The sequence below is a fragment of the Megalops cyprinoides genome, chromosome 21, assembly GCF_013368585.1.
Source record: "Megalops cyprinoides isolate fMegCyp1 chromosome 21, fMegCyp1.pri, whole genome shotgun sequence".
In the NCBI taxonomy this organism is placed as follows: domain Eukaryota; kingdom Metazoa; phylum Chordata; class Actinopteri; order Elopiformes; family Megalopidae; genus Megalops; species Megalops cyprinoides.
The window spans coordinates 3282501-3309873 of record NC_050603.1 but is presented as its reverse complement, the minus strand read 5'-3'; the positions used below and the strand labels follow the sequence as shown (position 1 = coordinate 3309873).

General features: G+C 45.1%; 1 protein-coding gene across 7 annotated transcripts in view; it reads left to right on the top strand.

The window, feature by feature from the left end:
* LOC118769144 (ras/Rap GTPase-activating protein SynGAP-like) overlaps window positions 1–27373 on the top strand; it is a 111582-nt gene that overhangs the window by 83341 nt on the left and 868 nt on the right. For 3 of the 7 annotated variants that reach the window (XM_036516162.1, XM_036516161.1, XM_036516166.1), the window contains 5 exons: window positions 747–1283; window positions 3574–3747; window positions 5141–5352; window positions 12093–12165; window positions 21838–22812. In XM_036516162.1, coding sequence (XP_036372055.1) covers window positions 747–1283; window positions 3574–3747; window positions 5141–5352; window positions 12093–12165; window positions 21838–22140 — 1299 coding nt within the window. In that variant the 3' untranslated portion in view covers window positions 22141–22812. Of the gene's footprint in view, window positions 1–746; window positions 1284–3573; window positions 3748–5140; window positions 5353–12092; window positions 12166–15266; window positions 15329–20476; window positions 20814–21837; window positions 22813–26989 lie in introns of those variants that run through there. The other 4 variants (XR_005004472.1, XM_036516163.1, XM_036516164.1 and 1 more) reach the window with 4 other exon arrangements.

The window sequence follows — 27373 nt, the reverse complement described above, 5'->3', positions numbered from 1 at the left end:
AAAGACATACAGTAGGTCTTACGATCAATGTATATGGCACGTTTTGGGTGGACAAACAGCTTGTTCAGTGGGTTTTTTCATAGAACTATAGCTTTAATCACTTCGATTAAGTATGTCATTTTCAGAGATTCATCAGGACTTGCCTTTCTGTCAGTTTTTCAGCTGTACATGACAGCACACTCCCACCCGCCCCTGTGATTCCTGCTTTGTGTGCCCATGTCTTGGCTATTGCCGCATGCGTTTGACACCTCTCCCTTTGAAACAGTTACCTGCAGACAGCTCATAACCCTGACAGAGGTCATTAATCATGTTCTGCAAATGTGGGTGTGCTCCATCATTTCAGTGTAAATTAGCTCCCAATTCTCTCCAAATTACTGCAAAGTAAACCCCATCCTGTCCGCACATGGATTTGGGAACAGCAAATAGACTGTGACAGAGAAGGGCAGAAGAGGACTGATTATCTGTGACTAGAAATAATCAGCTAATGCCATTAAGTTAATCGCCAATTACCAATCTATTTATTCTATGCTTAATATAATGTCGTTTTTTTCAATATTATGTAATATAATACAAACATTATATATCTGTGTATAATTATATTACATAGTTTAATTATATTATATATAATTTATATTGTGATATAATATTTAATAAAAGTGGATAGGCTATTCTCACTGAAACCAAAATAACCTTCATTTTGTCTCATTAAAAGATTTTTGGTTACACTTTCATAATTTTGTTTTTAGGAGAATCTCCAGCAGCAGCAGCAGCAACAGCAGCAGATGCTGATGATGGGCATGGCCCCGCAGACTGGCACCTCCCCTTCCTCCCTGGCCACGCCCCCCACCACCATCCACCCACCCCGCCAGGGCTCCATTGCTCCGCCTCCTCCTCAGCGTGCCAAATCCCAGACCGCCCACCAGCTGTCTGTCAGTTCCGCCGCTGGCTCCACCCCTCCGACCAAGCCCCGCCCCCAAAGCGGAAACCTACTCCAGTCGCCTGAGTCCAGCTTCGGGGGCCGGCAGCCGGCTCCACGGCAACAGCTGTCCGTCAAAGACAGCCCCGCCCCCGGTTTGCCGCACCAGCAGAGCACGGCCAGGGAGAGTCAGCCGGCCCAGGGGCCACAAGGGGGCGCCGCACCGACCACAAACCAGACACCGCCACAACAGCAGCAGCAGCAGAACCAACAGCAACCCCAGCAGCAGCCCCAGCAACAGCAGCAACCCCAGCAGCAGCAGCAACCTCCACAACAGCATCTGCTGAAGCCCACCGCTGCCAAGCAGGTGAGCGGGGAACACCTGTGTGTGTGAGCGGAGGTGTGAAGGAGGAACACCTGTGTGTGTGAGCGGAAGTGTGAAGGAGGAACACCTGTGTGTGTGAGCGGAAGTGTTATTCAGGAACACCTGTGTGTGTGAGCGGAGGTGTGAAGGAGGAACACCTGTGTGTGTCCTGTGTGTGTGAGCGGAGGTGTTATTCAGGAACACCTGTGTGCGTCCTGTGTGTGTGAGCGGAGGTGTGAAGGAGGAACACCTGTGTGCGTCCTGTGTGTGTGAGCGGAGGTGTGAAGGAGGAACACCTGTGTGCGTCCTGTGTGTGTGAGCGGAGGTGTTATTCAGGAACACCTGTGTGTGTCCTGTGTGTGTGAGCAGAGGTGTGAATGAGGAACACCTGTGTGCGTCCTGTGTGTGTGAGCAGAGGTGTGAAGAAGGAACACCTGTGTGTGTCCTGTGTGTGTGAGAGCAGGTATAGCATTCCTCAGTGAGTTGTTACCTCATTGGCCTGAACACAAGGTTGTCCTGATTATAAGGTGACCGGCCTTTTCAAAAAGGGTCGTCTTTTTAAAATGACAAAAACAAACTTCATCAAATTTAAAAATTGTTATACAACTTCAGTAGCTGATGGAAAAAAGAGGAAAGTTATCTTACTCAGCGTAGATCATTTCCACAGTTTGATTCTGACAGCATGAGCGTAATTCACACCAATAGGGAAAAATTGCGTTCTGGAACTGCACAGTGAAGCAATGGACTGATATCAACCGCAGAAGCCAGCAGCTTCTGTTCCAAAAATAAAAAAAATAATCATATGAACTTTAGAAAACACCGTTTTTGATATTTATGGGTAACAAGAGGGCAGTAGCTTTGAATAAGACACTACATCTATCGCTGTGCAGACAAATAACTGAGCCAGAAGACAACACATGCGTTAGATTGCAGAGTGGTGCTTTCTCGTCCGTGTGGGAAAAAGACACTTTAAGATGAGCTGTCATCCTTAGTTGTAGTCGTTATTATCCTACCTGAAAATGCCTCATTAATGAACACTCATAACTCAGCCTCATTGCCTCCCATGTAACTGGATGCTCTCGTAATGGATGCATTTAATCTGCTCCTTCGGTTTGCCAGGGATAGCTCCAGTGTGGGTAGCTGTTTCCTGATTAAATGATTTTGTTCTTCTCACACATCCCGCAACTTTATCTCGTTCTCGGGTGAAGGAAAGTAGTTCAAATCTCAGCAAGCGCTGAATGAGTCGCGCCGTGATTCTTTCTGCCGGAAAAGAGTTTGCGTCTCAGCGAGCTCTGAATTAATCAGACTGCGGTAGATTTCTGCCTCCCGGTTCCAACCTCTGATTTCCATGTCACTCAGCTCTGATTTAGAGGTGCATTATACTGGAGGATGAACACCAGTGCGGATGCTACACTGTAGGAGGGGCTGTATCTCAATTTAGAATGTAAGATGAGGCTGACACTGTACCCTCGCCACCTCCTTATAGGGGAAGCGGTGTAGTGTGGTGGTTCATGATCAGTGGTTGCAGGTTCAAATCCCAGGTGTCGGAGGGCCTTTGTAGTCTTTAGCAAGGTGCCTAACCTTAATTGCGTCAGTAAATGTCAGGCTGTGTCAATGGGTATCGTGTAGCCATGTAAGTCACTCTGCATAATGGTGTCTGCTGAGAAAATGGGCCAAATTAACCTTTCCGTCGTTTGCAGTCAATTGTTGGTCACTGTTCTGGTGCGTAAAGGTTACTGGGTCTCATTTACTGTGTGTATCTTGCTTCATTTAAAAATTTATAGACAGGAAAATCTCCTGAGACACAATGATTTAGAAATACAGAGTGAAAGTAGTGAAACAGTAAAACAGTGAGCATTGTAATATGAAGAAACAGTCAATGTAAATAATAACAGTAAATAAAACAGGCTATATTAATAATTACAGCTGTGGTATGACATAGAAAGAACGTTTTGTCTCGGCAAATGTCAAATGTGATTTTTTTTAAAAGACAATTCATATTTGTGACGCCTTTCAGGTGGTTTGGTAATCTGTTCCAAACTGCAGAAGCATTCAAACTGAAAGCATTTTCTTCAAGTTCTTTGTGCACTGTACAGACTGTCAAGGTCAGGTCCCTGCTGTCTCTGTAAAATGCTCAGAGATTTCATTAAAATGTTATACAGAAGCCAGGAATCAAATTTTAAAAGTAATATAGAGGCATGTAATGCTTCATCAGACCTCCTTCTCATACCCTATTATGAAACGGTGTTGTGACGTTCCATGACTTTTTCCTGATTGTTTTCTCTCCTTGAAGGGCTCACAGTCCCCCTCCACCCTGAACCCGCCCACTCCGGCCAACGAGCGAACCGTGGCCTGGGTCTCCAACATGCCCCACCTCTCGGCCGACATCGAAACCTCCCGCATCGACCGCGAGGACTTCAAGCTGAAGGAGTACTCGAAAAGCATGGACGAGTCTCGCCTGGACAGGGTCAGTGTCAGCTGTAAACTCTCAGTGTGGCCTAAATGTACAGGGTCAGTCTGTGTCTCTGCTGTAAACAGTCAGTATTGCCTCAGTTCGCAGACTCACTCTGTGTCTCTGTGTAAAGTCTCAGTGTGTAAATTTACGGGGTCAGTCTGTGTCTCTGTGTAAAGTCTCAGTGTGTAAATTTACGGGGTCAGTCTGTGTCTCTGTGTAAAGTCTTAGTGTGTAAATTTACGGGGTCAGTCTGTGTCTCTGTGTAAAGTCTCAGTGTGTAAATTTACAGACTCACTCTGTGTCTCTGTGTAAAGTCTCAGTGTGTGCAGAGTCTGTGTCTCTACTGTGGTCTGTGTTTATGTTGATGTTCAGCGTGCAGCGCTTTCTCTCCCTCACTCTTCTGCCTCCCCACCTCCCTTTATGTGTGAAGTCATTTAGTTCCTCACTGCGTTAATACACAGCTCAGCCGTCACCTCTGCGGTTCTCATCTACAAGCTGCCAGTCTGAAGTTCCTTATTTATTTATTTTTCCCGTTCTCAGCTGCAGAGTTAATATCTCACCCTCGTGAAGCCTGGGAAATGAACCTCACAGATTTGTGAAGTGCTACTGTACCACATGCTGATTGGAGTAGCATAAAGTGATGTCACAGCTCCTGAGGGTCTAAGCAGCCAATAAGCTGCAGATGGCAGAGCCAGGGAATATACCTTTATTTCATAATCACCAGGAAGGTGTCTGAGACTGCTTTGCAGTTAACAGTCAGTGTGTGTACTCCTGTGATCTGTCCTTTTTCTCTGTGTCCAGTGGTTTTTAAATCCAAAGCAGGCTGTGGATAATTATGTAGAGTACATAAATGGAAAACTGACCGTAGTGATTTTGACCCATCAGTCTGAAGTTATGGCAGCAGTGGCGTATACTGCTTTTAGTTAAGTTAAGTTGCCACCAGAAGGTTGTATGTTTGATTCCCAGCTATGCAACACTCACCAGAGAAAAAGGTTTGTTGAATAAGTAAATAATGTAGTGTAATGCAATCTCTCTCTTCTCTTTTTCCCTCTTTCTCTGTCTCTCTCCTGTCTCTCTCTCACTGTCTGTCCATCTCTCGCACTCCCTCCCTCTCTCCCTCTTTCCTTTCCCTATGTTTCTCTCCTTCTCTCTCTCTCCCCCCTCTCTCACTCCCTCTCTCTCTCTCTCTCTCACTGTCTGTCCATCTCTCGCACTCCCTCCCTCTCTCCCTCTTTCCTTTCCCTATGTTTCTCTCCTTCTCTCTCTCTCCCCCCTCTCTCACTCCCTCTCTCTCTCTCTCTCTCTCTCTCTCTCTCTCTCTCTCTCTCCCTTTTCTCCCTCCCTCCCTCTCTCTCCCTCTCTTTCTCCCCTCTCCCTCATTCCTCCCCCCCACCCCCTCTCTCAGGTGCGGGAGTACGAGGAGGAGATCCACTCCCTGAAGGAGCGGCTGATGATGTCGCACCGCAAGCTGGAGGAGTACGAGAGGCGGCTGCTGTCCCAGGAGCAGCAGACCAGCAAGATCCTGCTGCAGTATCAGAGCCGCCTGGAGGACAGCGAAAGGAGGCTGAGGCAGCAGCAGATGGAGAAAGACAGCCAAATTAAAGGAATAATCAACAGGTAAACGGAGGGGGGCGGCGGGCGGTGACCAGGTGCGGCTTCATCCACAACCCACAGTGTGTTTTCATCTTTAGAGTTGCCTGTTTACACACAGATACATTACACTGTACATATCTCTCTCCAGCTCCCGTTTTCCTAGGGACAGAAACAGAATTATGAATAAAATAATTACCAGGGAATAAGTCAGGGCTACTCTACCCTGGTCCTGGAGGGCCACAGTGTCTGCAGGGCTACTTTACCCTGGTCCTGGAGGTCCAGTGTCTGCAGGGCTACTCTCCCATGGCCATATTGCTGGATTTTATTCCAGCCGTATACCTTCTTATTCATTCAGTCATCGCAAAGATGCTTGATTGGATTAATTCAGTTTCCCTTCCCAGTTTGGAGAGTGTTACTTTTTTAAAGAGAGCTGAAGACAGCTGCTGCATTGCGGCCCTGCAAGACTGGAGCTGAATAGCCTTGAATTAACACAAAACAGAACACAGGCAGTGTGTTTCATTAGTAGCAATAGCAAGGATCAAAGTGATGTTTAGAAATGTATGTTAGCATATTAGCCATCTACTGTAATACATGCGCTCGTCTGAACTGGCAGTAGTGTGACCATCAATAACACAGATGAGCTGAAACTTTAAGCAGTGCTATGAAATGCAGTGTGTGTGAAATCCGTGTGCAGAACTGTGGTAGTTCTCATCTTTGCATACCTGTGGAAGAGGCCTCTCTCAGTCACACAGCTATGTGCGACGTGGGCAAAAATCACGTCCCTAGATTCACCACGTTTTCTGGATCATGGCCCTTGCCCCAGAACCGGAAGCCCAGAACTCTGGTAAAACCATCTGAAATTTCCGCTTCGAAATGACAGAGAAATGTGTCACACAGCACAGTGTGCTGATACTGATACCTTTTTTTGGCTTGAACTGAGCATTTGTGTGTCTTTTTGGCCAGGCAACAGCTTTCTTTGGTCCCGCTCTGTGATCATATTTCAGGCTATCAGGCATATCTTGCATAAAACAGGCCTTATATCACGGAAAACCTGAGTGAATCAGGGTTATTGCGTCATTTTTGTAGCAATACAATAAGCACTATCATACAATATTTCAACGTGTGAAAAGAAGCACAAGGTAAAATTGGGCAGTAAGTTAATGTAGTTTGTAAAATCCAGTGAGACCTGCTTCCGTTTATTTCGGTTTGAATTGACATTTAAGCCCAAAGGGAATCTTTAAGCCATCAAAATTTATCCAAAATGGCCGCCAGACAGTTAATTTGTTTGCGGATTAAGATGTACCTGCAGAGGTGTAACGAGCTCTGAATCCAAACCTGGGGGGCTGTAATTTGCACCTAAAAGGGTGTTTATGAGACGAAACGAGATCAGACGGCCTCCGAGTTAAAGCGTGGCTGCTGCTCTGCGCTGCCGTGTCTGTCGCACGTGTGAACGCACTCGTCTTCAGAACCCCGGCTTCAGACTTCTGCTGCAGGCGAGAGGAGACGGTACGATCAATCACAAGGAGCCAAATAAAGGAGTGACTGGCAGGAGAGCCCCGCTTTCCAGCGACACGGTGAAAAAACACTCCCGCGGCGCTCTGTGCTTTGATTACCCCGGAGGAAAGAAAAGCTCTGAGCTCCCGGTGACTCAGTTCACTGGTTACTCTCGGCAGCCATGCTCGGCAGCCATGCTACACCATGGCGAACGGTCTGTAACGGTGAAGGAAAATGCCTTTTTTTTCAGCGTTTGGCAGTGTGGGTGATGCTGGCAAAATACATCTATTTGGTGCCATTGCTGCAACATCACTTGAGTCTCTGGTAGCTGTGTTGTTCTGGATGAACCCAAAATTACCCAAAAACCTTGCACTCAAGAATCAGAGCAAATAAAAGCACAACTTCAGAGAGAAAAAAAACAGGATGGATAAGGATTTGTAGGGCCTGACAGACACATTTGGAGTGTAGGTGGAAAATTACCTTTGAATTATCAGCAGTTAAATTGCTTGGCAGTGCTTGGCACTAAGGCACAAGTTGCATCTACAGAGGATCCAGGCACTGAAAGAGAGAGGGATGAATCTTCATTCAGACAGATGATGACCTTGCAACATTCACAGATTTCTTTTTTGGTAGAACTGGCGACCGTCTACCTCCTCGTGTTCATTAAATCACACCAGGACTGCCACACTGATGTAGCCAATTGGAGACTGGAAAGTTGCATAAAAGGCAGATAAGGTGACCTGCCTCTGCTTTCACAGAACGGCCATGTGCAGTAAGCCTGATGTACATCTTCTAAATATTATCTCGACAAATGGCTAATTGTGAGTTTGTTCCAGAGAACATGTTACAGTAAGCAGCTGGATGGTGATCAGAGTCAATGCACCTCAGAGATAGCCTCCTTAGCCATAGCTCTTTTCGATTACACTTCCATTCTACAGTTATTTGCACAGATTCAGGGGCATTTTGTAACCACGGTAACGAGGATAAAGCTCCTCTCTCGTTTTTACACGGTGCCAGAGTACTGTGGATTTCAGGATCCGTATCCATGACAACCATGTCCGTCACATGACCGGAACTTCAACCAACCAACACCCCTGACAACACACACACATACACACGCACACGCACACACACACACACACACACACACACACTCATGGGACATTATGAAACGGTCCATACTTGGGCGGTGAACTCAACAGCGCTCTCATCTGGCGAGAACGGGCAGGAATTGCTCTAAGCAGATGGAGAGTAGCCATTGCCTCAGCTGACACTAAAGGGGAAAGCATCCTCTGGCAATGTAGCCATACAGGGCTGTCCCAGGTGCACAGTGCGGATGGCTTTGAACCCGCAACCCTGCAGGTGTGATTACCAGACTGGTCACTTTGGGAAGACAGTTTGTTTTCTTCCTGGGGCACAGTAGCAATCCGAGTCTGCAACCAGCTGGTGCTGAGTCCAGAAAACTAAACTCTTTTTTTTTTTGTTTTGTTTTCTTGTGTGAGTGACACGTGCCAGTGGATGTCCATTTATCAGATTGTGTGTTGACCCCTAACCTTCTGCCTTTCTGGAGTGCATTATTTCCTAGTTATTTTATGTCACAGTACATTCTACTTGACAAAATATGGCCATAAATACACAAGGTTTCGATTTGTAAAAATATCTATGATCAACAACCTAAAATAAAATCTGAGTACTGTACTGGTGACATACTACTGCAGATATACTAGACCAATATATTGTATATTTGATATAGTATGGTTGAGATTATTATAATTTAAAGTAAAAAAACAATGTTTGTCTATGGCAAAAGCAAGGTGTATTGTTTGAAGATGCAATAATGTGTATGAGGAAGCTAAGCAATTTATAGTTGTCAATTACTTTTGCTTTGAAGCTCTATGTGTTTATATATAAATCATATATATATATATATAAATATTCATGCATACATATATGAACATGCACACATACATGCATACAAAACATGTGATTTGTGATTCTTGAAAGGGGAAGAAAGGCACTATATAATTAATTTATTAATATACAAACATACATGCACACTGTAAACACAAATGTAGCTGAAGTCTCAAGCAGTGGCCAGGCCTGGGTGTTATAGTTATAATATAGTTGTAATGTTACTTTGATTTAAAAGACATGGGTTTAGATTTACAGTGGGATTCCACTGCTTTGGTCATCTTCAGTACTACAGAGATCAATTCATGCAAATGTGCAAGTGGGTCGTCATTTCTCTCCTCAATATCGAATTAATTTGTAGAGGTGATTGTGAATTAGATTACATACACCATGTCAGAAGTAAGACACGAACAGTTATTTATTGTTTGATAACATTTATGGTGAAAGTGAGACTGATCAGATCACTGGACTTTGATTTGTGTGTTTGATTTCAGCGTTTCTGATTTTGTGTGCTTTTGGAATTCCTCTGGAGGGAGGGTAGGGCATGCTGTGGAATGCTGGGTAACCCAGCCTTCCAATAGGAAATGCAATCAACTATGATGTCACGTGACATCATATTCTTTGCCTCTGCTTTGTAGACAGAGGTTGATGGTGTCCTGACTGCAACATTTTCTTTCCAAAGCACATTCAGAGACAAAGATGATGTGACGTTGTCATGTGATTTTTCCCCCCTTGTTTAAGATTGTATCTTGAGGAAAAGTTAGTAGATCCTTCATATGCTTGTACATATTTAAAAAAATTTACAGGACCCTCACTGTAACACCCCAGCAGAGTGATAAATAATCTCCTCTTACGTAAGGACACTGAGGATTGTTCTCTAACAAATGCTTAGCAGGGTATCATGGAATCAGTTCTCAAGTTTTCTGGAAAGAAAAAAACCTCAATATGTGTATGGAAAGGAAATCCAGGAAAAAATATTTGGTTGGACACACCAATCATAAATCAAGATCCAGATGTTTGGTGCAGAACTGGCCGGCCAAACACAGCCAAACACTCTCTTGTACTTTTCCTGCACACATACCCGCCCTTCAGCAAGACTGGGCTGGACTGAAAGATTGTGTGGTGTTGTCATAGCAAGGGTCCCTTAATATTTTCATATAATTTTCCTAATGCTTTGCCTGTGTCTGTTACCTCTTAGCTTTGACCTTCAGATCTGATGCCTCTGTGTCCTTTTCTCAATAGCAGCGAAAACCAAATCAAATGACCTGTTCCTGACCTGATGCTGGTCTACTCCCACATTTTTGTGATTGCAGAAAAGCGTTTATCATCCTATTATGACACCTAGCCAGTGAAACTTCTGAATGAGTTTTAGTACCTATCCCTGCCACATGAAGCCCTCTCCAAATGCGCTGAAGCAAAGTTTGTCAGTGGTTTGCTATGTTACTGCGGCCGTACAAATGTCTCTGTATTTTTATTTGATTTTTGGATATTTTTTTCCTAATATGTGAAAAAAATCATCACTGTAAATTTATTCATGGAATAAAACACACAAATACGAACATTTGAAAACGTGGATTTTTTGTTATTTATTGATGTTGTATTGTTATAGAGGGAAATACTTTACTCTGTGAGTAACTGAAATGGATTGCAAAGTGGATTTTGCTTTGAGGCAGTTTTGAACCAGGGAAATCTAAGGGCAGCTTGTGTGTAATATCTTGTGATTCAGACAGCACCCAGACCTTATTTCTGCTGATTTTGGTGATTTTATCTCCTCTGCACTTAAAGTGTTGATCATTTCATGCCAGACTGTAGCTTGGGGAGAAAAAAGACATTATTGTTAACATTACATCATTTAGATATGTGATCTGGGTGTTGTATTTCCTGAATGTGGTTTGAAAAGATGCACTCAGCATCACCCATTCTCAATCTAATAGCTTTGACAGGATGGTAATAATGTGCGGTATCATGTACTGTTCCCTTAATCTCTGGGGTTTTTTAAACACTTCAGGCATGGTAGATTAACTGGTGTCAGGAACATTACAGAGACTGTTAATGACAGCCAGTCATTTGAAAAGCACATACAGAGAATTCAGACTTGCTACTGTATCCAAACACATAATCCAAGCCTCATTTATTCACCTCAGTTAATCTATTTTAACATACATTGTTGAGGATTAAATTTCCAGATGAAAAGATTATAAAATAAGTATTCACTCAGAATAAAAAAGTGAACCATTCATTGCACTCTGGCCATACGTCTACAATCAAAATCTCCCTGATTGAGGCACAGTATTTTGATTTCTCAGTCTTTTTGAATTTATATAACTGCGTAGGCTCATATTTTGTCCTTGCTTGTACAACATTTTACCGGCAACACTTGAAGAAGAGGGAAGACACAATTAACTCTGTTGCCACCCTGCTTGAATCTGATTGGTCAGGTAACTTCAGCTGTCTATTGTTACCGGTTGAGAGTTGGACAGAATGACTCATTTCAAGGATATTCACTTTAACAACAGGCAAACAAGCCAACAATTCCAGCCCTGCAAAGACGTCCACCACGCAAAACTGCTCTGTGGATCAGTAAATAGAGAGCTTTTGCACACTTATCCAAACCCACCATCACCACATGAAAGGGTCCTTAAGCACAGGCGATCTGCTTGGTCAGGCCGTCCCAGGTGTGGATGACTGAAAACAGGTGTGACATCCGCTGAATTCTCCTTCTGACGCACTCTGAGCGGGACAGCAACGCACTGATGGCAACGCACTGCACTGAGCTAATCTCACTGTGCTTAAAGCACCGTCAAAGAGGGGGGGGGAACTGTGAAAGACAACCGAGACGAAACGAAACATCCTGAACCCCCCCCCCCTCCCCCCGCCTTCCATTTGCCCACCACCAATGGAAAAAAAAAAAGAAAATTGGCACCTGGACAGCGTCGACTATTTTTTCCTCTCCCCTGTGTTCTATTTCTGTTTCATGCAGGAAGCGTATGATTTAAATATGAAGGATGAAAAGTATGAGCGATTAATCCACAGAAAGCGCTCGCACCATCAGGGGATCAGAGCAATTTGAAAGCCCGTCTCTCCACCACTCCATGGGAATATCAAAGAAATGAGCTTATCGCCCTCCCTCCTCCCTCCCTCTCTCTCTCTCACTCTCTCTCTCTCTCTCTCCCTCTCTCTCTCACACTCTCTCTCTCTTTCTCTCCCTCTTTCTCTCTCCCCCTCTCTCTCTCCCAGTACTGCAGGACTGTAATGTAGGAGCTGATCAGCTGATTCTGTTAGCACTAACCGCTCGCTCTCTGTCCTAGGACCTGTAGTGGAAGTGTGTGTGTGCTAACTCCTGTCTCCCTTGATCGTAGGCTAATGGCGGTGGAAGACGAGTTGAGAGGAGGTGGCATGCCTGAAATCAAACCCAGAATGTTCGCAGATCAGGTCTGTCTTTCTGTCTGTCTGCATGTCTCTATGTCTGTCTGTCTACATGTCGGTTTGTGTAGCTGTTTTTTTTATTCTTTTCTTTTCCTGTCCCTGAGTTGTAGAAGTCTGCTTCTTCTGTGGCCTCACAGTCTGACTGCGTACCTGCATGTGCATGTCCATCTGTCTGTCTCTCTGTACTGGTCAGAAGCGTCTCCCTGTTCCTCCCTGTCTGTCTGTCTTTGTGGGCGCGCGTGTCTGTCCGTCTTCTCAGCACAGTCGGTCTGTGTCTCTGAAACCATGTGCCTCCCCAGCATCCTGCCGTTAATCTCATTTCCCATCGCGTGCCTTCAGAAACTCAAGCCCCTCAGTCCGTCCGTCCGTCCGTCTGTCTGTCTGTCTGAGCCAGCGCCGCCGCGGCACTGTCGATGGACCCCCCCACCCCCCCCTGCCCCCGCCACCCCAGCAGAGTGGGGCGTGAGTCAGGCCCCCCCACGGCTGCCTCCGCATCAAAGGGCTTTATCCCCCCGATTTGGCGTGATCGCCCCACGCTGAGAGGAGCAGAAAGGGCGGATTAAATGCCTCTCTGGCGCTGCTGGAGTCTGAGGGACCGCGTCCGGATCTGCGGCGTGGGGGGGCGTGGCCGGGGCCTCAGGGGGGCGGGGCTACAGGCATGCCGGTCGCTGGGCAGGCAGCCATAGTGTGAGCCGCTCCAGCTGTGGCTGCCTGCAGGAAGAGAGCTTGAACTGTACGCTTCACTGATTGGCTCGGCATCGTCAGCTGGCAGGCTAGGAGCTTGCTAATTGGTCGTGTTGGTTCCTCAGCCGTGACAGAGCCGCGGGTTCACACTGCTATGAGTGTGGTTAAGCCAAGTGGTGTGTGTGTCTGTGAGAATGTGCACATATACGTGTGTGTGTGTGTGTGTGTGTGTGTGTGTGTGTGAGTGTGTGTGTGTGTGTGTTGATGCTGACTGCAATGCCGAGGCATTGCTTTTTATTCTCTTTATTTTTTATTCTCTCTCCTATTAATGTAAAAATGTGTGGGATAAGATCCTTTTAGCTTTATTCTTGAATCTTATTGATCATGTATTTATTTTTGTATTTACGGGACATAATAATAATAGAGTCATATGTTTACTGGAGAAAGTTTTATGTAAAGCTCCTCAGAGTGTTAAAGCAGCTGTCTTGCTACCATTCCTTTTGTTTTATGAGAACTTGCAACAGAATTGTGAAAATTCTGAATATTCACAGGACCGTGGGGAATACTGGCTCTTTTTAATGCGTGGCCTCCACTCAATAGACTGCAGCTCCTGCTGTGCTCAAGAGTCTAAAAGAAGTGTGCATAAAAATTGCCAAGGCATGTCATCATTGAACTGAAGTTCCAAATGAAGATTTGAGAGGAGAATTTACAGACAATCCCTACTCAACCCCTATGAGAATTTACAGACAATCCCTACTCAACCCCTATGAGAATTTACAGACAATCCCTACTCAACCCCTATGAGAATTTACAGACAATCCCTACTCAACCCCTATGAGAATTTACAGACAATCCCTACTCAACCCCTATGAGAATTTACAGACAATCCCTACTCAACCCCTATGAGAATTTACAGACAATCCCTACTCAACCCCTATGAGAATTTACAGACAATCCCTACTCAACCTTCGATGAGAATTTACAGACAATCCCTACGCAACCCCTATGAGAATTTACAGACAATCCCTACTCAACCCCTATGAGAATTTACAGACAATCCCTACTCAACCCCTATGAGAATTTACAGACAATCCCTACGCAATGCCTTCCTTTCTGGGTCAGCTGTTCATGGCATCCCTCCTCCACCCCATCCCCCCTGTTCTTTTACCTGTTTATGATGTCCGCACGGGGGGGGTCAGCAACCTCGTCCCACGGCCAGGTGCGATCCCTTTGTTGGACTCCAAATAAAGTACCGCCATAACCACATCAAACGCCAACCATCGTGCTTTGATTGTATGCAAATTCATGTCTGCTGAAACACTGGTTTGTGTTTTGTGTCTTGGTTGTGTTACACCCATGTGGGTGTCACTGTGTCTGACTGCTTCCTGTTTCCTTCATGGTTCTTTCCCGTTTTATTTACCCTCTCTTGCGTTTCCTGAAATCACGGTTTCAGGCGCAGGCCTGGTTTTCATGTTTTGTGTTCTGTACTGTTCTGTTCATACGTCTGTTCCTGTTTTGATTTGTCGGTTTTCCTGTTACGTATTTTTATGCTTCAGCGTCTCTTGTTTTTATGTGTTGGCGTGCTCGTTTTCCTGCGTGTTCGTCAGTCTGTTTGGATTTTGCTGTGTCGCTGTGCCTTTTTGTGTTTCGGGTTGTTAGCGTACGACTTTGTGCTGTGACGTGCTGGCGTGCTTGTTTGCGTCTTAGACAGCTGTTTCCCTGTCTCCCTCTCTCTCCTGTTCTTCCTCTCTCTCTCTGTCTCTCTTTCTCTCTGTCTCTCTCTCTCTCTCTCTCTCTCTGTCTCTCTGTCTCTCTGTCTCTCTGTCTCTCTGTCTCTCCGCTGGCATTCGCTCACCTCTCCCCCCGTATGTTTCCCGAGAGACCGCTGCACCCCATGCGCCGACGCCCGTGTCTGTGCAGCTCACCGTGGCATGTCCTTTCGCCATAACCTCTGACCTTTGACCTCAGACCAGCTCAGAGAGATCGAGGGGTCCATCCGCCTGGGAGGGCGTGTCCGTTTTGCGGGCGGCATGATTGACACCTGCATGCGAGGGAGCGGAGCCCGCCTTGCCACTGCACGTCACGTGACTCCTCCCACTTCATTCCAACAGGCCCATTCCTTCTCGGCATGGCTGCTTTCTGATAGGCCGGCTCGCTTTGGGGGGGGGGGGGGGGGGGGGGGGTTGGGTTGCTGCAGCATGGATCGCGGCTCTCCGTTTTCCCGGCTTCATTCTGAAGTGTGTCAGCGCGCGTGTGGCTGTGTGTGCGCGCGTGTTGTGTGTGTGTGTGTGTGTGTGTGTGTGTGTACATGTGTATGTGTGTGCGTGCGTGTTCTTGGGCTTTTTGACAGCCCGCAATCTCCCTCCTCCTCCTCGCCTGTCCTTCCTCTCTCTGTGTTGATGAGATACGGTGATTTCTCTTAGGGGAGGCCACAGTCCATCGTAGTGCAGCCCCGATTCGCGCCCGTCCCGTCCCGAGTTCAAAGGTAATACCCCAACCAGTCTGCGCCCTGCTGTGACCCGCAAGCTCAGCGAACACATGCTGCCATGCTGTGACCCCCCCCCACTCATATCTCTCCACTGACTCCCTCACACACACACACACACACACACAGACTGACAGACACACTGACACACGCGCTGATAGACCGACTGGCACGCAGACCGACCCACAGACAGACTGACCCACAGACAGACCGGCAGACACATGGTTGTATAAACGGACAGACCGACCGACAGACAGACAGACGCTCTGACACAACTGTGTGCTGTATTTCAGCTTTTTTTCATCGATTGACACGCTTCTTTAAAACTTGTGAATTGATTCCTGTATACACATTCATTATGTTTAATGAACCATGTCTTTTTGGCACATTTTAAATTGCAAGTTACTAAACCAGCACGTAATATGTATGTATCTTTCTGTATATTTACATTGACAGGTCGATAGAGAGATGGTGCATATTATGTTGTAGCTGAAACATTTACACAGAATGAAATAATTCTAAGCAAAAGTGCAAAAATATAAATTTTCTGGAGAAAAGAGACACAGACACAGTCAATAGACTCAACACAGAAAAAGCAGACATGGATCCTCACACTATGACACTCACACAAAGACAGACAGGTACGGAGACTTCCCATAATGCTTTGCAATGTGCAGATAAGACAGTGTCTCCTACACAGTTAGTCACTGATATTCCAAATAAACTCATTTGATTCTTATTTTTCAGAAAGGTTGCTAATTTGGAAACTTTTTTTTGCGTTAGATGTTTAAACTCCTCTCTTGAAATTTTTTTTCCGTTTGTCTTCTATCTTTCCACTTATTTCCTTTTTTCTTTGTTTGTTTTTAAATTTGGCAAAAAAACTATGTTTTATGAACAGGGGAGTTTAAATAAAATACAGTGCTGTCCGGTACATAAATTGTTACTGTTAACACATAGCAATACATATTCATGTACTTATCGACTCTATAACATATCGATCACAGACACACACACAGCCGCACACGTACATATTGACAAGTTACATGCACACAGACAAACAGACAGACAGACGGAAAGACAGACAGACAGAGAGACAGACAGACGGAAAGACAGAAGCAGACACACCATCTGACGAGGCACATACACACCAGACCAACGTACAGAGACGGCCGAGCCCTCAAACAGACACTATGTGTGCTAGAAGACTTAATGACTGACTGACAGAACCTGTTACGCACACACACTCACACACATACACATACTCACACACACACTCACATACACACATACTCACACACACACACACACACACGCACACACACACAGTTTCATAGAAACTCCCCTGTTATTAGCATAGACTTGTTTCAGATAATTAGATTAACACCCCCCCCCCCTCTCCAGTGTGATAGCAGGAAAAAATGTTTATTTAATTGAAAATTCAAGGCTTTTGACAGTTGAGCTCCTCCCTCTCCCTGTAAAATCTTTTAAAATAGAATTTTGTTTTTTGCTAAACCCTTTGATGTAATTAGTTTAAGATTCATGCTACAGTCAGAGGAGTGAAAACGCATTAAATAAGCTGTTTATTAAACTAAAATATTCATTTGTGTAAGTTTAACACTTTGTCAAACCCTGCTCTCTCCCAGATAAGCTTTGACTAACCAAATATAGCAAACCAAACCAAAATAAACCAAGTAACTAAACCAAAATAAAAACCAGTTTAAAATGTTCAAGTTGCCAGCTCTGTTGTTGAATCTGTTGCCATTTTGAAAGATGTTCCATTTCGTAGAGACAGAGCAGTATGTGGAGACACTTTAGTGCCGCATGCATCCTGTACCATAGGGGACTGTTGATAAGGGGCATCTAATTTGGGTACATACCTGTGGGTATAATCCCCAGCCATCCAAGAGGCCAGGTAGCAGGAATTATGGGAAATCTCCGTATCTGAAACACATTCCCTCCTTACCCCCATCCTGCAGGGGCATGTTTATGATGTACTCTGTGTGTGTGTGTGTGCGTGCGTGTGCGTGCGTGTGTGTGCGTGTGTGTGCATGCATGTGTATGTGTGTGTGTGTGTGTGTGTGTGTGTGTGCATTGGGTGAGTACATTAAAGTGTTTGTTTTCCCTGATGGAGAGATGTCTGGTGTCTCTTTGTGTCAGCCAAACCGTGGGCCAAAAACTATGCCTTTCCTTCAGGCAACAAAGATGTTTCAGAGCAATCATGACAATGTACGTGTGTGTGTGTGGGTGTGTGTGTGTGTGTGTGTGTGTGGGTGTGTATGTGGGTGCGTGTGTGTGTTTGTCTGTGTGCTGAATTTTGTCATATTCAAAACTGTGCAAAGTTCAATTCTGGCTGTGGAGGTAAAGTGAAAATACAGTCAGTACTGACAGACATAAGACTGAGGGAGATGTGCGAGAGTTAGTGTCTGTCTGTCTGTCTGTCTGTATGTTCATCTGTCTCTGTGACTAACCACGCCCACACTGCATGACCACACACTGTAAATTCACCAATAGCATCTTTGTTTAAAGCTTCTGTGTTTGAAACCCTAACCCACAGAATCATTGTGTGTGCACAGTGCACAGGTCATCGTGGGACAGACTACACCGTCTGCCACCTGGACATACTGGTTTAATGGCTGAATAGTTTCTCTTTTTCTTTTTTTTTAACAACATCTGACAACATCACTTAGAGAAGATGTCCGTCAGTTAGACAGCCATTCAGAAATGCCTGTGAGAAGCGCTAAAGAAGAAGATCATCAGTGTGGAAGCCAGATGGCTTGGTACGCTCAGGAAATGTGTTGCTTAGTATTCTCTGAGCAAGCATCTTGTTTGATACTCTTTCAGACTGAGGGAGCGAGTTGTTCAATACTGTTTTCGCTGCTAGCTAATTTCAGAGCACGCAGGTTGCTCAGTGCCATTTGAGAGTCAGCTAATCTTCCAGCAGGTAGTTGTTCTCCACCATTCCAGAGTTCGTCACTCTCAGAGGTGTGAAGGTTGTTGAGTACCACTTCAGAATGAACTGATCTTAGAATCTGCAATCTGCTCAGTGGCACTTCAGAATGAACTGATCTTAGAATCTGCAATCTGCTCAGTGGCACTTCAGAATGAACTGATCTTAGAATCTGCAATCTGCTCAGTGGCACTTCAGAATGAACTGATCTTAGAATCTGCAATCTGCTCAGTGGCACTTCAGAATGAACTGATCTTAGAATCTGCAATCTGCTCAGTGGCACTTCAGAGAGTATGTGGTTGTGGCATTAAGAATTGTTTCTGCTTTGATTAGAACCAGTCAGGTTTTTACAGCCTTAGACAGTCACTGTGTCGGACATACCTATGCAGACTTACAGTGTATCCAGATTCAATCCAACCAGCAAAGGGGTTTGCCCTGAAGTCTGAGTAACTACTTAAACAAGGATTACTTTTACTGGCAAGTTTCCGAGACAGTGTAAATGATGACAAAAAGGTACACATTTTTAAATTTGTGGTTGACAGGTAAGGCAATACCGCTTTGTGGTTAGATTGAATCAGGCCCTTTAGCACATGTGCTAGCTGTCCTTAGTGCCACATGGAGGATTGCTGGTTGATGGCTATTTTGGAGATTCTCAGCTAATGGACAGTGATTCAGTGCTGAAGGACACGCATTGGCGGATTTGTGATGTCACCATGCCTCTCTGTCTACCCCTGCTGGCGTGATGTCACTGCAGGGCAATGTTTCCCAATCCCTGGTCCTAGAGGTCCCCCACACGGTGTATCTCCACTGAACGCTCAACTGATTGGGTTTGATTGAGCCGTTAATTGAATCTTAGCTATTAATTAAGTTAATTGTCCGACCTCGAGAGCTCTCTGCTTTGAAGGCCTTGCTGAAAGAAGTGGGTTTATGGACGTGTATTTGTGCTGATAAAAAAAGATCAGTGTAAATCATTTCCTCATTCACTTAGCGTCTTAATCAAGCCAAATTGAATGAGAGCTCAGCTGGAATGGAAGACAGCATAGTACTCCAGTACCAGGGCTGGGGAAACACTGCTATAGAGGAGAGGTGCTCAAAAATTTGTACTTAGGACTCAGTCAAAGCTTACTGCTGGCAACCCAGTGATTAGATATTTCTACTCTTTAATTCATGTCTGGGAAAATGCATGCACAAACAACACCATCAGAGTGTAGTCATTTTAACTACCAGGCATTTTTTTACAGCTTTGGAATGTTTTGGACCTAAAAAAAATTGTTTGGACCTAAAAAAAAGTCTGTCCGTCTGTTGAGACACAAGTGGACCGTGTGAAGCTGATTGACTTGTCTCAGTCTGCATATGGCCGTAGTCGCAGACTTTGAGGAAGAATTCTGGATGGTGTGGGATGATGGGGGTGGGGTGAGGGTGGGGGTTTAGTTGTGGAGGGTTCAGCTGGACTGCTTCCGGGTGGGTTTGTACTTTGTGTACTTTGTGTAACTTGCAGCGGATTTTTTTTTTTCATTTGAAATCTGATCTGGTTCTGAGTGAGAAGAGAAACTGTGTGGGTTTGCTGAGCCGGTTCAGCTCCTGTCTCCCTCGCTGTGAGGTCATCACAGGCAGACACACTGAGAGCCTAGTGGCTGTGCCTTGGGAATGCAGCATTTCCACCATTTAACTCTGCTGACCAGCCTCTCTCCCCCGGACACGGACACCAGGCCGCTCACGGCTTTCTCTTTCTGACTGAGCTTAGAGCAGGAGACCTTCTGAACGCACTCTTTCCCCTCTCTGTCCGTCTATCTGTCCGTCTGTCTGTCTGTCTGTCTCCACAGCCCTCCACCCTGTATGTAGAGGGTAGATGTAGTGTTACTGGATTCTAGCATTCTGAAAGTGGCATTGAATGGTCTGCCAGGTGCCTGCACGAGGGTAACATGGGAGGGTGTCTTTCGCATCTCCTCAGTCATGCAACACTGGAAAGCTGGAAAGAACGTCCTCTTTCCCAGAATTCATAGCGCGGCACATTTGTAGCGGCTCTCAGGAAATTTAGTGACTCTGTTATGGAGGGCCTCAGGGGAGACTTAATTTGAAGGACAGAAGGAGCACCCCCACTCCCCCCATTGGTGGACATTCAATGCCATGTTTAAAGGTGCTTGCAGGTACCTTTTACCTGAGTGAACTAAACTGCTTTCTTTCCCACTGCTCCTATACAGACCACACTGAACTGGACGGGACTTGACCACTTGCACAATTAGTTAATAGCTGAAATCAGACTGGTACTGGCAATGACGTTACTCTACGCCACCTGTAGGTAAGAATAGATGACAAGCCCAAATCAAAGCTTTGGCTGGTCCACCAATCTCAAATTGCATCCTAACCCGCCGGTAGCAAGAATAAGCCCCTCCCGTTAAAAACAGCAGGAATCACCCCGAGTTGTGATTGTGGAATTTCTGATTGGTGGGCAGGCCGTTGTTTTGATTTGATAATGAACCAACCCTGTAGATTTCCTAGCCCAGATCCCACCTCCTGTTTGGTGCACGTTGTATTGCAGCCCTGCCAGAGCTCGAACCTGTGAACACAGTTATCACATTTTTACCCATTATCCTTTCATCGTGGAGCTCATTTAAGCTTTGTCTGAACTGACCTTACCTGCCCATGCATGATTGAAAATTGCTTGAGAATTCTAAGCACCTTAATGCATTTTTCTCTGACTGTACTTCTTATGGTAATAACCTAGTGCAAACACTGATATCCTGACTGCTGGGTTCAGACTATAATAACTATAATAATAAGTATAACTATATAATAATATAATTATTAACTATATAAGAAAATTAATTATATTATTATATAGTTAATAACTATGGTTATTAGCTATATAATAATAACTATCACATCTGGAAACACGGACAAAACTGAATACTCACATCAATGCTTTGTTTAGAAAATCCTTTGTGTAACTGATTTGTTTCTAGCTGACAGTGTTACTAAAGTCACTTATACATCGCAAAACTCACCTGACGGCAGCTTTGTCTGACACTCTAGACATCTCTCCCAAGGACTGTTTTGACCCCCTCCTGTGAATTCATCTGACACCCCCCACCCCCCGCGGACTCATTTGACCCCTGATGACACACGAACCATAGGCCTGAACTCCACAGCAGCCTGAGATGAGAACATTAGAGGATTCACAGTTCACATGACACCCCTGTCTGTGTTTCAACCCTCAGTTTTTAATCCCTCCCCATCCCTGTCTCTATCTCTGTCCCCCCTCTCCCTCCTTCACTCTCTCTCTCTTTCTCTCTCTCTCTCCCTCACATCTCTGTGGCTGGTCTTCTTTCCTCTGCTGTGTAACCCATTTTTCTTTCCTTCTCTTTCTTCTGCACCTCCAATCCCTTATCTCTTCCTCTGTCTCCCCTTTCTGTTGTTCTCCTCCTCTTCCTCCTCCTCCTCTCCACTCCTCCTTGTCTCTCCTCTTCATTCCTCTGACTCCTCCCCTTCCCGGCCCCCTCCCTCTTTTCCTCCCCCCCCCTCCCCCCTGTTCCTCTCTCTCTCTCTCTCTCTGTCTTGGTAGGAAGAGCAGTTTTCCTCCCTGGGTTCAGCAGACCCCGGTCTGATGTCTGGAGGTGGAGGAGGGGGAGGAGGAGCAGTGACCATCACAGCCGGGTCTGGAGTCTCGTCCTCGGGCGTCTCTTCCGCCAGCTCTCCCTGGAACGGAGCTCTCCCTCCCCTCCCCCCTCCTCGCCCGCACCTCAGCCAGAACGGAGAGCTCCGGGGCAACCAAGCATCCTCCCCTGCGACCGCCGTCACGGCAACCGGGACCACGGCAACAGCAACATCAGGACCGCGCATAGCAGGAGGGGGAGCGGGTCAATAACAGCACCCGGAATGAATCAGAGAGAGGACAAAAGAAACTTTGACAAGCTTCCCCCACACGCCGAAATGGCGTCTTTGGTCTTTTTTCCCACGGGTGGAAAAATCTGCATTCTTTCCCCACTTTTTGTGCCAAAGACAGAGAGAGGGGAGTTCTAGGGGTGGAGACACACTCCACACACAGCACACACACATATCTCAAAAGGGCTTTTCAAACGACCTGTTCTCAACATCTTTTTATTTTGTGGTTAGACAGAGGCTCTGGTCAGCGTCTGTGCTAAAGGACAGGACAATGGACCCTTCTTTAGATCCTGCCCTCATGTGGACATCCTGGGATTCTATAATAAGCTGTCCGAGATGGGCAAAGTGTGCCTCCCTTAGATGGTGAAATGTCTCCTCTCGTCTCTTGTGTGTCAGGCAGGAAGTGGCGTGAGGAAGGTGATCAGAAAGGTGTGTGTTATTCTCATAATCCCCCTGGGTAAAGAAGGGAAAACCATTTCCTGTCCTGCTCAGGCTCAGCTCCGAAATTTCAGTGGTCGACACGTGTTCACATGGTTTGGCTTTCTCAGTGCCTTTGAGTACCATTCAACAGGGTTTTCACTGAATGGGCGGTAACAGTGTGGTGTTTTGATATGACGCATAGCAAGTGACAGTTGTTTCACAGCTCAGTGAAGAATACCCCAGGAGTGTGTCAAGGTGATTGAGGAATATATGTTGAAATGTATACAATCAAAATATAAGGACATATATTTTCAATGTATGTCAAAATGTACAACACACATAGTTCCTATCTGCATCTTTTGCAGAATTTATAAAGTTACATATATCAAAAAATATTCTACATAAAAATTTTATAAATCATTTGTAATACATACCATATACAGTATGTTGACATTTATTGAAAATATTTTGATCATATCTTTTGATTCTACATTTTACCATATATTGACATAACTTCCTGATGAGAGGGGGTAGTGGAGTTTTGGCAGTTCTGTGTGGGTTCGTTCTCTGATGATCTTACAGTGATGAATAAGGACTGGACTTGACTTTCCTGGACTGAACTTGAGCGAAGTTTTCTCTTCTCAATCTCAGAACCAGCACGGGATTTACCAGTGATGGACAAACCCGCAGTGATTTTTCCAAAATACAAAGCAAATTCACCTCACACACACCTCTTCACACTGTCCCTGTTTGAATGTATTCATCATCATCATCATCTATGTGTACGTGTTTTATGTGTCTGTGTGTGTTTGTGTATGTGTGTGGGTGTGTGTGTGTGTGTGAGCGTGTGTGTGTGTGTGTGTGTGTGTGTGTGTGTGTGTGTGTTGATCTCTGTCAGATGGAAAGGGTGCTTCAACCAAAATTTTGAGCTTCGACAATCCCCGTGGGGCAACTCATGGTGTGAGGAAGTATGAAATGTACTTGCAAAAACAGAGGGACTAAGAGAGACAGGGAGGGAAAAGGGAGAAAGAGAACAGAAAGGTTTCTGTTCAAATCCTTTATTTTGGAAGTGTGAAAGGATTTCCCTACCAGGCCTGTTGCAATCAAGGCCTGTTGAAATATGAGCTTGCACTAATGACCAAAAGTTGATTCATTCTGGTCCAAGTCAGCTTTGGTCAGGAGATCAGCTGCTCTCAGCAGGTAAATAAGTGTGCAGGGCTCAGGTATGGGTGAGAACTAAAATAATAATCTCATGTATATCCAACTCTTAATGAAGTTTAACTATTAACTATTATTATGTTGTAATGTGGATTTGTGGTAATGTGTGGTAATGTAGTTTAATAGTATAATGTAGTATAATTTCTCTCATTACCCAAACTTTCCCCACCCTGAGTGTAGCCAAAGATACTCTAAGAGTCCTGATCCCTTGAGAGTTCCTGGCCCTGCTTTGGTGAAGCCGAAGTTCCATCACAGGAACTCTTTTGGTTCAACAGATTCCGTGCAACAGGAAGTACATAGGCAGAGCTGGAAGGAGAGCATCTCAGTGGTGAAAAGTGGTCTCAGGGGAAACTCATGTTATACTGCTCAATGCCCTTCCATTGAGTTCGTTTTGCACAGAAACATGAGCTTGCAGCTTTCAGGAACAGAAAAGGTTGCCTGTGCAATGTAACCCAACGGAGGACCAAATGCTGATCCTTTAATGAAACATCGCAACGGATCACTGAACTACCAATAGACACTGCACTGAGACACGCTGTTTGTTGTCTCATTGATAATCAATGTAAAATATGTCCAAAAGCACTGCATAAACACTTATAAAAGTATAAAAATCCTAACGTATATATAGTATATTTAAACATTTTATCCTTAAGATTAAAGAGAAAGAGAATAAGAGAAATATTTTGTTACTTATTTGCTAAGCTAATAATACTAATAATACTGGAAATGAGCCCAGGCCAGTGTTAAGTTGCCCTGCTTTTGTAAGGGTTAGATAGCATGAATGGAGCCTTTTTGCCTTCTCTAGTCAGACAGACACTCATGCATGGGAGCTGGACAGGTCTGGGCCTGTGTGGGGTTAGACTGGGAGGCTAATGTAGCCCTTTTGGCCGTGGAAACTGGTTTAGGCAGATACATGAGGGACAGTCAAATCCCAGTAATGCCTTAATGCAGTGATGGGGATGCTGTGCTGGTGGAGGTGCAAACTTTTGGATGATACAGTACAACACTTTGAGAGTGCTGACTCCTGGGGGGTGCTCTGGTGGGTCTCTAAGCAGCGAATGGGTAGGTTAGCCATGACATCTTAGCCGAATTTCAAACCAGGCTCAGATCCAACCTCCCTCCTCATCTCACCAGTGCAATAACCTGATGGATACTCACTTCTCTGCTTATGCTGGTGAGTGATGCCTGTCTGTGGCTCAGTCAGTAGGAAGGTTGGTCATTTCAGAAATACGCTACGGTGATCCAAAGCGAGGCACTTTGCAAACACCAGTGTCCCATTTCTGTGTTCCCTGTCACAGTCCTATCTGTTTGCTGTTAACTGTCATCCGTACTCAGTGGCGGGTTTTTCTTCCCTTGATCACATTCAATGTTTTGTCTTTCGTCTACCTGTAAAACGTACAAAAAAAATATACTGTAAAGATAAGCCCATTGGTCTAAATATTTATTTAAAAGACATCTGAAATTTGATATAATATCATTTTTTAAATGGCAAAATTGAGAGAAAATAATTTTTAAGATGAAAACACAGAAGGCCAGAAAGGAAATCAAACTGTAAAACAATAACATAACTTATAGCAGTTCTCCGCCTGTGCTGAAGTGAGGTTTGAGTATGAACTCCAGATAACACTACTCTCCATAATCAGCTCAACCTTAGATATAATACTAACATAAGGCCCGCTACCTAAGAGATGCCTTACTGATCGTGGGACAATCATTCGTAAATTAGCTTGCAGAGGCATTATGAAGCAGAGGGTAACTGAGGTAAAGTGCCTCTAACAGAATTAGCTAGCTATCATATCCTAACACTCTTAAATAGCTAGCTTGCTAACCATACAATAACCTTTGCATTTTCAGAAAAATGTTCACTGAACCATTGCTCGCACCTAGTAGCTCCAGCTAGCTAGCTAGCCTGGCTGCTACCCAGATAAGCACAAAGCATGAATTATCACCAGTATGTCAGCATATTTAATTTGATTGCAGACAACTTCAGTGCCTCACCAGACTGTCCTTTTAAAAGTATTTATTCTTAAATATATATTTTTGTTTACATTTTTGCATTTTTCCCCTTTTTTACCCAGTTTGAGCGATCTCTGATTACACATTTAACGTTGTTCCACTGCAGCGACAATCACTGAACTCAGTGACTCTAACAGTCAATCTTGGACTCTTGTTCACTGTGCAGGCTGGGCCGAGTGGCCCAGGTTTGCACCTCACCATGCAACATCCCAGCAACGACCAGGGACCCGCATTGGTGGAACAAACTGGCCTTTTTACAGCGGGATGGGTATGTTTCTGTGGGTCCCGGTCCCCTCATCACACCACTCTCAGCTCCCCCGCGACTCATGCAGGCACCTGAGCTGCAACCTGATGAAGGTTGTCACTTAATGAGCAGCAGACAATTACAAAATAGTTGGGGGGAAAAATGCAAAAAAAAAAAAAGTCCTCACAATTCCCTATACCCGGACAATGACTGACTTATAGACGTAGACGTACAGTAATTTTGGTTAGGTTGTACGAATTACCCAACTTTGTATGTATCAAGTTATAACTGACTTGGTGCTTTGTTGCGCTGACTTCCATGTCATCCCGTTGAGTTCAGAATGATGTGGCAATGCATCCCTGATACCAAACGCTGGGAAGAAGTGAACCGGTTTCTCCGCAGTGAACTCTGACGACCCTGTTCGAAACGCTGCTTCATTGTCGCGCCATTCAGACCTGCTGCGTGCACTTTTGACAGAAGCGTCACAGCGTGGCGGTGCAGGGAGACGACCAACAAAAACTGCAGCGCAGAATGATCCTTCAGTACGCAAAGTAGTTATTTTCCGCAAGGTACTTTGGTCCAACTTGAAAGGATACATTTCAGGTTATGCGGTTTCTTTTAGACAATAAATATGAATGGCAGAGGATTTATAATTAGTAGGGGCATGGGTCCACAGTTTCAGTGATTGTAAATTTGCGCATTGTTGTAAATATACCTCAGAGACACAAAATTGAGAGACTCAGGTAAACAAACAGTTGCCTCAGAGCTAAACACAAACTGACTAAAACATTAGGCCACACTGAACACATACACTGAGTGACTGCCGTTGGATGGTCAGTCTGTCAATCACAGGATCAGTAGCCATGATTGGACACCACTTCAACGAACACCTCCCCCCCTCCTTCTCTCTCTGTCTCCCTTTTTTTCCCTCCAGCCAATCACACATCGTGGAGGCCACTCTGGAACCTGAATGGCTGATGCAGTATGGGCAGACGTCTGATTGGCCCGGCCTCAACCCAGGAGCCTACTCTCATAATCTGATTGGCTGACAGAAGGGGAAAGTGGGGCAGGGAATGAGCACAGCTCCCGTCCCCGCAGCTCAGCTTCGGCGATGACCCTGCAGGAAGCCCCACCATTGGAGGATTCAAATTGAAGGGGCGGTACCACCCTTACTTACTCTCTCTCTGATTGGCTGATTGGCAAGACATTTTTTTCCATGTTTGTTTGACACCCGTGGTTGGATATTCAGTTCTTTCAAAAACAATTAGCCATTCTTGAAGATGGCTCATTAAGCATGTGAAGAACAGCTTCTCTGATT